Below are 13,679 nucleotides of genomic sequence, written 5' to 3'. Positions count from 1 at the left end.
GCTTTAATGTCCCATACCTGGGCAGTGCTGCAACTGACTTGCACATTCATCTCAGCACTGGCATTTATGTCTTGCCACGAGTGACAGCATCCCCTATACATAAATTGTATTATTTACAGGCTAAGCTGATTTCACTGGGACCATGTTTTACTGCATGAGACACAGGGCAATACTAAACTGAGCATGCACACAGCCCAAGCTCCCAAGAATATTAATGATAAAAATGTTAACAGATGTTCTACCATTCCCCTTTGATTACAAGGTTATTTTATTTGTCCCTATCAGTTTAGCTATTTGTAGCTGCCAAATAAACCTCTCTTCATAGCTGCCAGAGAACAGAATCGCCCCAAGAGTACACTGCTCAGAAATTATGGAAAACATGTTTTTACTGTTCACAGCAATGACCAGGGCAACAGAACAATTTTACCTGCAAATGCATCACTTTGAAATCATAAGAAGAAAGATCTTACTACTTCCATAAATATCATACAGAACAAGGGAATTCTGTCCAGTGTGTTCATCACTGAGCTGACTTTCCAAGCCAGAAGAACCCATTCTGTGGCTCGTGCCTGCCAGGACACCTGTCTGCAGGCAGTCCTGGCCTCAGGAAAGGTCCAAAAGAGAAGACAGACATAAAACTGATCATTTTTTCCCTGTGCAGCAAGGTACAATGCAAGAAGCAGTGAAGCAGAACTTGGGGTGAAAGACTAGATTTGCTACACTCATTTTCAGTGACTCAACATGCTGAGAGGGTAGGCAAGAAGGTGGTGTGCAGGTGCTGACAGCCTCATGCTATATTTACATGCTTTAGATTTGTGAGGAATGAAACATCAGGAGCTGAAGAGGCTACGGTGGCTGGAAAAGGAGGATGAGGAGGGTTTCCCAAAGGCGTGGCCCAGCAAAGCTCCATTCTGACTCTGGGGCAAGGCTGGGCTGAGACACCTTTGCCATTTGGCAGCACCAGTTCCCTCAGAGGGAAGCTCAGTTTCTGCATTAGACACTGGCATTTAGGGAAATACAAGATCAGATTCAAGCCCCACATTTGTCATGGAAAATTAAAATTCTGTTTTATATGGTAATATTAAATACAACTGCATTAGATCAGGGAAAGCAGTGCTCCTTTACTGACCTCTTGTAAATCAACAATTTACTGCTTCTGCTTATTACAATATTAGTGGCTTTTTAGATGACAGTGCTAGTAGTCTAAGAACTACAGATATTCATTATGGGCTGAAATTATGTCCACTGGACAGAGAGCAGTTCCTCAGGATGCTTTTATTATTTAACTACATGAAAATGCATCTGAGTAAACATAATAATCTTTCACGGAAAAAGCAGCCATAAATAAAGATCATTACAGTAGTTTTATCATTTATTACCCGAGTGTCAGCATCCTGCTGCAGAGCAGACTCATTCATTTTCCACAAGTGGAAGCACAAGATTTTGGTGACCCCAGCATGACCTGAACCTTTGCAGTTTGCAAAAGCTAAAGGAGAAACCCAGTATGAGCTAAAGCATCAGTGGCTTCGGTAGGTGGTTCATGCACTGGAATTTTAATGCAAGAGTATTCCTACAAACACACTTTTAATAAGGCAGTAAACTATGCTTGGGTATAGAGAAAAAATAATTGCTCCATTTTGGGCCATTAAAGCAGTTTTGTTCCTTCCTTTACTTCCATCCCACTTTTTATTTTCGTGGCAAGTGCAGAGCTAATGGGAGATGGATTTCAGTTAGTCCCCATTCCAGCTGTCACAGGTTCCATGCATCAGCCAGGTTTCACAGCAAAGCCACAGGAGCAGCCACAGGGCCAGGGCTCACCCTGCTCCAGGGTTGGCCACAGCACTTCCCTAAAGGAATGCTACTAAGTGTAAGCCTGGCACCACACCACATCACTGCCAGTTCTCATTACACTCTACAAACAGGAGAGAGAAAACACATCTTCAGGACAGTCCTCGGGACAGGAACTCCCTGCAGACAGCTTTCCTGCTCTGAACTGTCCCAGCTCGGAGCTGGCAGGAGCTGACACAACATGAACTCACTGACTGCCTGCCTCTGTTTCTGTAGTTCAAAGCTGACTGGGAAGCCTGGATGATCCCAGGTATTTTCACCAGCAAACACAGTGGATGAACTAACGAATACATGAACAGAGTACATGCACCAAGGCTGAGGAAGTACGGGGATGGGGGACATCTAAACAAATGTCTGATTTTAAGGGTTACAAAGAGAATACCAGGAGCTTGCAGTTCTCTGTGAAAATCTGTAACTAGTGCAACTGAATACAGTGCTGACAGAGTCTTCCTAATTTAGAGCTGTTTTCTTTGTGTTACACCACAAATCTAGGTATTTTTCTATATAACAGAAAAACACATCCACTAATTAAATTATTATTTAATTGGTTAATTAATGACTCCAGCCAGATTTGCATTTAGGACTCATTTTGTTTTATATAATAATAACTGCAGATAATTAATCTATCTCAAGCCTTTCTTTCCTAGCTAAATATGCTGGGTATCAAAAATGACAACAAATTGTAAATTAATCTGGAAAACAAAGCACAGCGGATGAAAGACTTTGTTAGAATTAATCAGTCACCAATTATACTATGGAATTAAGGAACCACTAAGCCTAGGAAACATTTCCCTAAGTGTGCACACGTTAAAGCCCCCTTACCTCTGGACCTGACCAGGTTTTCCTGCAGCCAGCGTGCCGCCCACAAGCAATCCTGGTCATCGTTGAGAGTGAAGTGATTGGAAGGGATTTTCCCTGTGTATCTCTGTGGCCACTCACTCATGACTTGGCTGTCAGTTGGGAGTTTGATATCTGCTCCAGTGGGAGCCAGGGCCTGGGAGGAATGAATTGGTGAGCAAATGGTTATCTGGCACATACTTTGGAGACATTAAAAGATAATGACACACTCACTTTGAATGCCTCAGGCTGCTGTCCATGCACACCCCAACCCTCCTTCACACTCAGCACCAGCAAACACACCCGTGGCCACAGAACGTGGATTCCTGCTGGTCTGAGTTCACACAAGTGTGCATGTATTCCCTGTTTCCTCTGGCTTGTGGGTGACCATTCCAAACAGCAGTGTCAGTACAAGTGGAAGCACATGGCAAACACCACAGACTGCACAGCAAACAGCAGAAATATCCCAACACACAGCTGAGGGATCTCTGCAGTTCTCTGACTAACAGACAGCTTGGAAAGGAGATTCTTTGTTAGCTCAGACTGCCTCCACTTTTTCTCAGCAAAATCAAATTTCTAAAATAAGAGATTTTGTCCCAGAGAAAGGGGCAAAAACCTGCTTTATGGTTCAAATGCCAGGATTCAGTACCATGTTCACTCTATAATGCTGCTTTACAGTAACAAACTCCACCTGAATTACACAAAGCAAAAAGGGAGTGATCCACATCCTGAGCAGTGTTCTCACAGCCAACCACATCAACTGAAATAAGGTTGGGACACATAAAACCAGGCATGACATCAAAAGACCTTACTCCACAAGAGAATCCTCTAAATCATAACAAATGTTTTAGTAGGCATTGATTTGACTGTTAACCAAATAAGGGACAACTTATAAAAAGGATGGACTGGAGCTCTGTGCAATAAAACAGAAGCCAGACAATAAAACTAATTCCTTCCTGTCCTTCTGTAGAACTTAGAAGTGAGAATAGATGATGGGATTTCTTCTCAAAGGTAAATAAAACCTGACTTTTCACTTGCTTTCTTTATCTTTCTTTCTCCTCCCCTGCAGTTACTTCCCATAAATTATTTTGCAAGCTAGAGTTACCTCCAAACATCTTTTCCTAGGAGCACTTTTTCAGCCCACACTTCAGCTTTTGTTTCATCCTCACTGAACAGCAACCACAGGCTGCTGTTTAAGTGTGGTTCTGCCCTGAGGGGTGATCACAAACCCCCCAGCCTGCTGCACACATGCAGCCAGACCCTGCTGTGGGCTGAACACTCTCATGTTCATGTGTGGGACATGGCACAGCACTGTACAACCTGCAGACATATGCTCAGATTCATCTCCTGATTTTAAGAGCAAAACACCTTCCTCACAACTCCTGTCTCAAACCACTCAGCAAGGCAAAGTCCTGCAGCAAGAGGGTTGTGCCAAGCTGTTTGGTTACACAGTCTGATGGCCCTGTGGGGACACATGAGCCAGAACCAACCCTGCCCGTGGTGTCCGAGCAGAAGCTGAGCCTGTGGGGCTGGAGCTCAGTTTGATTCCACATCTTACATGCAGCTTCAGTCTCAGTGCAAACTCAGCTTGTGTGCTACAATACCAAGCAGCATCACAGACATGCCTAGGCATGGTCATCACGTGAGATGAGCCATTAATTTGATAAGGAATTCTCTCCACTGCCAAAACTAGGTCAAATGGCATTAGACCAGCTGGAGTTAAGTCTCCTGTGGCTGGGGCCACATGTCAACTGGACCTACTCTCAGCAGGTTTCATGGTCACAGTGGCAAAAACACCAGCAGCTTTGCTTCATCCCCAGTCCTGAGCAGTGCCACTGCTGGTGGGGAGTTGTGTCCAACCCCTCCTCCTCTCCCCTGAGCTCGGCTGCGGCACCGACACAGCCCAACGCGCTGCACTGAAGGGCTCAAACTGCCTGGAGATACCCTTGCTAAGGCCTGCTCTGCTGATCCCAGGAACACTGTTCACTGGAGGCACTGGGAATGCTGGGCTGGTTTGCACTCTGTACACCACCTCACCTGGTAGTTCTGCCCCGTGCACAGCACTAGGTAGTCGTATGGTACTTTCTTCTCCTCGGAAACAACCACGTATTTGGCAGCACGATTTATGCCAGTCATTTTACCAACTACAACGTTAACCCAGGAACAAAGTGACATCTGTGCATAATCTTCATCATTAAAACAGTGGCTGTGAAGAAAGAATATCTGTAAGTGACATTTCAGCAGCTGACAGCAGGCATTAATTAGACATCTGGTGAGCTCGGCCACAGCCCTCTGTGGTTCCGCCTGTTCCCTCACTGTGAGTTTGCCACAGTCTATGGCAAAAGACCAGTCATTATCAAATACTCAGTTACAAATTGTCAACTTTCTGCTGAAACCAAACAATCCCTCCCAGCACTGGGTCATACAACCACATAATTTAAGAACTAAGTCAGAAATATATGCTTTACTCTGCTTTTCCTTTGCAGGCTGATGAGAGGAGGCTTTTGCACCTGCAAAGAAAATACTTTAGCGGTCCAATTCTTTCTCCAAGAACAAGTCTCTCTCATTCAGCTTTTTTCCTGCCTTTGCTGTGGTGAGACAAACGCAGGGAAGGCACCACTAGCATTTTAGCATCTGTGTTCCAAAGTATTAGTCCAAAAAGTTTAAAAATTAATAGAAAGCTATGAAAACGGTTGTGAGAGCTAAAAGGAAAAGGCAGAGGTATCAAAACTCCTGTTGGTGACCCTTTTATAAATGAACTTCTCCACAATGCAAGAATGACAAATCCTGAGAACTTACTAAACTGTTCCTCTACCCCAAACTTCCAAAAGCCTCTAAGATGCAACTGAATTCCTCTGTGATGCTCAGGGTGTGAACAGAGCACACACTACAAGCACCACTTTCTCCCACAAGCCCAGATGTGATTAATCCAAGGGGCTGGGCCTCTTGCATTTGATGCCCCTTCTGTGGCACTGGTGGCCACAGCAGAGAGCGTGGGCAGAGACCAGCACTCTGAGCTGTGACCTTGGCATCAGTGCCAGGGTGCACATCCTAACACAGAGTAGCTTGCTGCACGTGAATTGTTGTTACCCACTTCCCAAAGTTGGCATTCAGGATGCCACAGGAACAAACTCAGTTGCTTTCATGACCTGGATTGCCAGGCTTTCTGAGGTGCTCTGCATCCTCTGCACTCACAGATACCAGAGGCAAATAAATGAGAACAACTGACAATTCTAAACTGTAATCATGCAGAAATCTATAAATAAGGTGGACATCAAGGACAGGGGAGGGTTTTCAAAAGCACCTTCATAATTGAGGTGCACAGCCCCCAGGAGACTGACACTCCAAAATCACAAGGATGCTTTCAGAAATCATACCCTGCAGAGTTTAATTTTCACTCTTAATCTGCTTTCAGATTTTAACAGCTAAATCTAGTGAGGCAGTTCTGAACCATAACTTTCCATCAGGCAGGCTGCTTTGTTAGTACAACTGTTTTTTACAGTGCACTTAGGAAAGAGAGTACATGCATTTATATGAGCATATAACCCCTTCATTTGCTAGATTTGTACTTGAACACACCTCTTTCTACAGCAAAAGAATTAATTCAGGTAACTACTTATAAAAAACTTCTTGGCAGGGTAAAATACCAAATGAGGTCAGGTGGTTTTACACAGGTTCCCATCACATCATTTTCACATCTTTGTAGAGATTTCATTTGTAAGGTTCAGCAAGCAGACATGGAGTTGTTTTGTCATTTAAAGAGCCAGCCCTGTAGTGCACTGCTGCTCACTGAGGAAAAGATTTGGTAAAATACAATGTGCAGGCTCCAAAGAGTCACATAACAAATCTAAATAACTTAGACTAAGTTCATTCCTCAACTATTCAGAATAAATGATCCATTTTAATTCCATGCTTCTCAAAGCCCAGAACAGTCATATTCCTGTCTACAGGGAGGACTTCTAGTCACTATTCCAAAATAAAAAATAAAGTCATCAAAACAAAATCAGTGTATTTAAGTGAGAATTATGTTCTGCAAATTTTAATGAGGTAACATTTTATCCTACTAAATGGAAGATATCTTACAGTGTTTGACAGTCCCTAGACACAGTCAGGGCTCTCACCATCTTCCCTTCAGCTGCTGTACAGCAGTCCCAGCTCTGGGACCACGCTGTGGCTGGGACTGGGGACAGACTGTCACAGCCCAGGGACTGGCACACACAGCCCATGAGCAGAACTGATGCAACACAGTTCTGCCAAACCGATCCACAGCAACAATCCTAAAATTTCCCCCTGGACCATCAGTGGGCTCTGCACCTCACCATGTGCTGCTCTGAGTCAGTCACTGCTCATTTTACTGATATTAATTCTTGTACATTCTTTGCTTCAGCATCATTTGGAACAAAACCCATGAAAGTTAAAACCCAAGTAAGATTTAAAAAGCAAGCAGATGTCTTCTGTCATTTAACCTGGGATCTAAACAACCTAAAAAGCCTTGGAAGGCAGAGACCAGTGGATTGTTGTCCAGAAGTTACTGCTTTGGCACTATTTCCCTCCTCATAGTTCTACCCAATTCCTCCAGGTGAGTGCACGCTGGATGGACAGACTGGAGCATTTTGGGGCTGTCTATGGATCTAGCTAAAATTTAGGACAGGTTCACAAGAATTACAAGGTGTTATGTTTTCTGCTGGAGCTCCAAAAGTGTTTAGATGCGAAGTCAAACCTGTTAATTAAAAATCTTCTACGCTTGGAGCCTGGTGGATCTTTTCCTGGAAGGCCATGAACTGAAATCAAGGTCAGGTTGTTGAACTTCAGACGAGGCCTGTGGAAAGAAAAACAAACAGCCTCATGTGGACCAGAAATTCAGAGGGCACGTCAAAGGAACAGTACAGAACTCCTTGTTCAGGAGGATACAGAAAGTAATTCCTTTGCACAAGCACAAAGTGTTTGGTCATTTTGCTCAAATACAGGTGTCTCTGGATAGAAGAAGAACAATTTCCACTGCAGTTTCAGTAACACTGGGGGGGGGACAAGACTAACAGTATGTTGAACTAAATGTGATCTGACATTTAAAAACAAATAAATATTACGAGTGATTAAGCCTTCTAATCTTCAAGGCTTTCTGTAAGTTAAGGATGGACTGATGCAAATGGTACAAAGGAATCAGAATGTTTTTTATCAACCAATGTTAATTTGTTATTCATACATTTAAAAAATATATTCAAACAAAGTTAAAGGTCATACTTAAACCAAGGAATTTCAAGGTTATGGCTGCCCCTCTCAAAACGCATATTAATAGTTTAATTCTGGATTATGGATTATCTGTGGTAAATCTCCATGCATACTCAGGCCGAGCACAAAGTAATAAATAACCTTAATGTAACAAAGTGCATATATTTATACAGATTATGGGCCTGATTCTCATTTAAATTAAGGTCACTCTGCAGAGGTGGGTGTAAATAGAATTTGCTCTTCATTTATGGCCACATTATGCTGGCTGAGTGATACAAAATGGTCTTCATGTAAATGAGAGCGAGGCTGATCCCCGGAGCTGAATGTGGAGTGATGCCATCTGCACACAGGGACTGCTGTGGCAGGGCACACACAGAGCCTCGACAGGAACCCCACACACCTACACAGCAGGGCTCCTGGGCAATTAGTGTACCTGGCATTAATTACACAAACACCCCAGACATCCTCCTGCCCTCCTGCCCTCGCAGCAAGGAGGTTTCCTTTCAGCGTGGAGCCCAAGTCATCTCTGTACACACTGCATGGCCTCTTGCCAGCAGGTCTCCAAACCCAGGTGCTACAATAACATTAGGTTTCAATTACATTAACAATATTTAGGATGAAAACATTGCAAGCAAGCATCAGAAACATGACAGAACAAAGGTCCAAGGCAACATAAACGTGCCTCTTTTGCATGACTGCACTATGATGCACTTTATTGATCTGGTCACATACCATTTTCCTCTGCAGATGCTCTACCTCTATTGAGTCCACACACACTCCTCCAGGACTTCCCCAGTCATATGGTATTTGTTCCCTGCTTCCCCATTGAGCGGGAGGCTTCAATTCAGAGCTTTCACTCAGTACGATTTACTAACTAATGATTTACTTCTACCTCAGCGCTCCCATGGCATCCCCATATGCCCCAAACATTAATTCATGTTTCCCATTCATTCATCTCGAAGGCATCAAAATGTTGATTAGCATCTCCTTAGCATACTGGGATGAAATGAGTCATATCTTTGATTCCCACTTTACACTGAGAACAACCCAGGCACAAAGCACCCTGGGTGAGCTACCCAGAGCCGTGCTGGTGCTGGGGGCAGGATGCAGAGACCCTGGGGCTGGTGCCTGCCCTGCCCGTGCTCCCAGTGCTGCACAGCTGCGGGCACAGCTCGGTGCCAACAGCAGTCCTGGCTTCAAACAGAGTAAACTGCTTCTGCTGCTGAGTGTCACGTTTGTTCAGTCTTTAAGCACAGGCTGGTACTTGGGAAAATTATCAGAATCTTTCAGTAAGTAACGGTAGCTGCAATGCCCAAGCCCAGGATTTACAGCACATTCACATATCCCCAGGCACTGAAATACAGGCCTGAACACCAGAGGGGAGCTGAGTGCTCAGCCACGGCTCCTGCCGGGCACCGGCACAGTCACCGCAGGGTGACAGGTTGGGGGACTGGGAGCAGGTCACTCTACACCATCCTCCCCTTTCCTCCACAGAGCTTTGTTAGTTCTAGGCTAACAGAAGGATGGCTTATTTACTGCAGCTTTTGATTCCTTACTGCTGCCTAAAAGCTCTTAACAACTGAAAAACAACCAAGGCTCTGGAAACAGGTAGTGGGTGTCAGGGGAGGGAATGACTTACACACTGCTAATAAATATAACAATGCCTGACAGGAAACAGGGCAAAGCAGAGGTTCCCATTTGGTGACAAAGCCTTCAAGTTAAGAGACTGAACCAGTGCAACATTAAACAAGTGCACCTGCATTTTAGAAGCAAATAATTCCAGCAGGGATTCACGTTGCTGTGGATACAGAGGGAAGAACAGCTCAAAGATACTGGTAAAGCAGGGAGGGATTAGAGTATCTAGGGAAATAAGTAAAAGGTGTTGGGTTTCAGTGCACAGCTCTAGAGGTAGGCTAAAAAAAAAAAAAAAAAAAAGAATCAGAACACTCTTGTCCTCAGAATAATACAGGGTTGTCAATTTACTGTGAGCATAATCAAAGGGACAAACAGAAAAGTTTTAGTAAAGTATTTACATATATCCTGTTGTTTGTGAACCTGTTAGAATATTCCTTGCTTGTTTTTCTGGATTTTTGCCTGATGTCTTGCTACCTTTTTTTTTCCCTTCTGTGTGCAGAATAACGACGAAGGCTTAGATGGTGGAAACTGCCTGAACAAATAATTTAATCAATTGCTTTCATTAAGCCCCTCATTATCACAATAACTTACATCACTTTTGTTACAAAAAAATAAAGTGCAGTAAAGTAGTCCCCATGAACCTAAACATATCAATTTATTTGAAATCATGCATTTTTTAAAATTATTTTTCCAGTAATTTTTAAAATCTAAAATAAAAAAGGGAGACACAAGATAATGCTTTATCTGGCTCCCAAAATTGGTAACTAGGTGCACTGTTCTCCTGTACACATAATCTTTAAAAGATGATATCTGGAATTATAACCTATCCAAAAGTAAACTCCTAATGCCACTTGGATCCTCAGCTTCGCTGCAACACAGTTTTTGTAAAAATCACATCTTGAGATAGTTCTGAAAATGGTAAAACACAGTGTAATTTCAGCACTAAATGCTGAAAACTGCAATGTGAAAGCCTTGCATTGACAAAACTTCAAAGTCAAAGACCTGTCCTGAAACAGAGAAAGGAACCTTGACATTTTTGTGGGGAGGAAGGAGCTCAGAACGAGAGATGATGATAAAGTCCCAGCAAGCAATACCCTGGTGTTGAAGGCACAGAAACTCAGTGTGCCCAGGTGTCAGTCCCACTGAACAAGGCAGATAGAGACAGCAGTTCCCCTTTTCCCCCAAAACATAACCATTTATCCAAAGCAGCACCCCTTTTTGAGGAAACATTTCAAGAACCCAGCAATCAGGAATTTGACTTGGAGAATAGACTTCACCAAAAGGAAAAGATATTCTAACAGATTTTCCAGCTCCACACAAAACTCCAAACAAAAATGCCCAGCTTAAAGGTTGCTCATACGAATAACCAGACAGAAACCCCCCTCACTGCTGTTCCCACTCCAAGATAAACACATTACTCAGCACTCCAGGGTTGCTCTGAGCACCCTTTGCAGGTGGTATTTCCATGTTGCCTGCACACTTGCTTTGGTTTGCTGGGAGCCTTCAGTCAGCCACAGCAGCAGCCCAAGGGTTTGCTGTTTGTACCAACACCCACCAAAAGTGCCCGTGCTCCAGAACCTCCTCTGAGTGCATCAACTGCAGCCCCCAAGCAGCATTCCAGCTTCACTGCTGACCAACAGATGTCCAGCTACAAGTTATCCCTCTTTAATTACAAGTAAATAAAGATTATCCAGTTCTTAGGAAAAAGTGTTAAGATTGTGAATGAATTTGCATCATGAAAGAAAGGACAAAACCAAAGTATTTACACCAGGACACTTGTCCCTGAAAGGGTCAAGGAGGGGCTTTCCACACATCCGTGTGTTTTCCAACCTGTGTCCACGACTGTCCCTCCCGTGCCCAGAGACACAGAGAACACACCAACTGAACCAAAGAGAAGGGAGTCTCCTGGGCAGCAGCTCCCACGGGATTGCCACTCCCGAGCCCAGGGCACGGGGAAGCCACTGCTTACTTCAGTGGGAGAAGTCACACCTTCTCCTTCCCAGAACACCAAATATTTCCATTCCAAGACAGGTCACAGCACTGGGAAATTCACCACCCTCTTTCATTTCAGAAAACACTCTAAATCCTTCAGAACAGAGAGATTAAAAGAAAAATGTTTGTGTCTGATTTTGATTTTTAAAAAACTCCAGATGCAATTTATTTAAAAACAAGAGTCACTTTTTTAAATGACACCTCAGCAAAATATTTCATCACATCCCAATTACTTCCTCCTGGTATCAAAACAACATGCTTCCTTCAAAAAGTTACATATTGATGGAGCAGTGCTGTTTATTGCTGTTTTTTTTCAGGCACTTCCCACCAGGTTTCTTGGTGACGTATTTTACCAGATGCTGTCATCCAAGGAAGAGCAGCCTATAAGCCCAGGCCACAAAAGCCACCACTGTCACCACTTTTGACATCCTAGCAAAAATCCATTAAAAAAGCTAAAGAATATTTCCTTCACCCTTTGACTAACACCCTTCAAGGATGCTGGGAGTGCTTCTCTCCACCCCACCTCCCCCAACATTATTATCCCACTAAACCCAAACACAGCCCTGTACCAGTTACTTGAAAGAAAATTAACTCTCTCCCAGCCAAAACCAGGACAATCCTGTGTCAAAGCTGTTCCTCTCCAGTTAAATTTGGCTTCTCCTGCTAAATTATATCCATTTATCCTCTCCCTCTTCCCCCTTTAAGGGATCAGTCCTGAATTCCCTTCCACTGGGTTATTTTACTGCTTGTCTCTCTCATCGTCTGCACTGACCCTTTTCCTAGAGAATATAACTAAACACATCAGCGACTGACTCTGCTACCTTCCAATTTTTTAATTAATTCCTCCTTTTTTAGGCAGCTTTATAGCACCCCACAATCTTGATTTCTCCATGTAACCAAACATGTCTTTCCAGTTTTTTCTTTCAAACTCCCATCCATCTCACAACTCATGTCTCTGAAACATCTCAGTCTCCTCTGTGGCTGTCACTGCTTTTGTCCTTCCAGCCACCTTTCACTGCCCAGCAGCTGGTTTTGCTTTCCTCACCTGTGTCATCTTTTCCTATCCTTTTTTGCAACGTTCTTCTTCTACTGATTGTGGCTCTACAGTGTAATTCAGTTGAGTCTTTTTTCCTTTGTTAGACTAATCCTTTCCTGCACTTTTCTTCTCAACCCATACTGACCTTGGCAATTTTACCGCTAAGCTCTTCTCCCTCCCTTACCCACCTTGTTACATTCTCTCCCAAGCCTCTGACAAGGTGCCACCAGGCTTTGAGTGTGCTGATCCCACTCAAATGCAGCACTTACCAGCAGACTTTTAACACCACACAACCGAGGGCCAACTACCTGTTTATTGACATATTTGCTTATTTCTTTCCTTAGTCCAACATCACTTCAGGCTCAAACATGAACTGCCTTAACACTCTGCCCTGAGCAGTACTGTGAGCACACAGTCAATTTTTGTAGCATGCTACAGACCACATGAGGTCTCATCTGACAGAGCTACACATTTCTTAGGAGGCTCTTCCAAAAACTTAGAGGATCCTGTCAAGATCTGTGGCATTTCCAGGATCTAGCTTATTAAGATCAATGTGGCCAAGTCCTTACAGTATGAATTGCTCAGAACAGGGAAACATAAAGAGCTCTCTCCTTGGCCCACGCAAAATACATGGTTAATCAGACCCACCCCTATCCTTGCACGGGGTCATTCACAGCTACAGAGCTCACAAAGGCAGCCCTACCATCCCAAATCTAAGGTAGCTTTGAGTCTGCCCAAATCAAAGTACCATCCAACCACTGCTTCAGTGAGAGCGCTTCCTTCCTAAAATTTCAATTTTCATTCCACAAGTGTTCCAGCATTTCATCCTGTTCAAAAAGGGCAATTATTTTTCTAGACAGAAAATGAGGGTTATCTGATGATGGTCTTGGTAGTTACAGTCTCTCACTGTTTAATTGCCTGGCAGAGTCCAAATCACAGTTCAGAGGCATCATCTCCATTTTCCACAAATATAGGTACCATAAATTGGGCAGTAAAACTACAGCATGGTTGAAATTTTGTTGGTTTGCCTACTGCTGGGTGAGTGCTTCAGTGAATAACAGTGCAAATTCCAGCTTGTTAATTGGACACTTTTAACATTATT

The 13,679-nt window shown here is 43.6% G+C and overlaps 1 protein-coding gene across 6 annotated transcripts in view; it reads right to left on the bottom strand.

The window, feature by feature from the left end:
• CFAP61 (cilia and flagella associated protein 61) overlaps nucleotides 1-13,679 on the bottom strand; it is a 98,392-nt gene that overhangs the window by 34,818 nt on the left and 49,895 nt on the right. For all 6 annotated transcript variants that reach the window (XM_027654002.1, XM_027654003.1, XM_027654000.1 and 3 more), the window contains 3 exons: nucleotides 7,406-7,504; nucleotides 4,723-4,891; nucleotides 2,671-2,842 (listed from right to left, as the gene is read on the bottom strand). In XM_027654002.1, coding sequence (XP_027509803.1) covers nucleotides 2,671-2,842; nucleotides 4,723-4,891; nucleotides 7,406-7,504 — 440 coding nt within the window. The remainder of the gene's footprint in view (nucleotides 1-2,670; nucleotides 2,843-4,722; nucleotides 4,892-7,405; nucleotides 7,505-13,679) is intronic.

Source organism: Corapipo altera, unplaced genomic scaffold (assembly GCF_003945725.1).
Source record: "Corapipo altera isolate COAL_440 unplaced genomic scaffold, ASM394572v1 70, whole genome shotgun sequence".
NCBI lineage: Eukaryota > Metazoa > Chordata > Aves > Passeriformes > Pipridae > Corapipo > Corapipo altera.
Note: the sequence above shows the minus strand (reverse complement) of the source record. Positions and strands in the feature narration are given on the sequence as shown.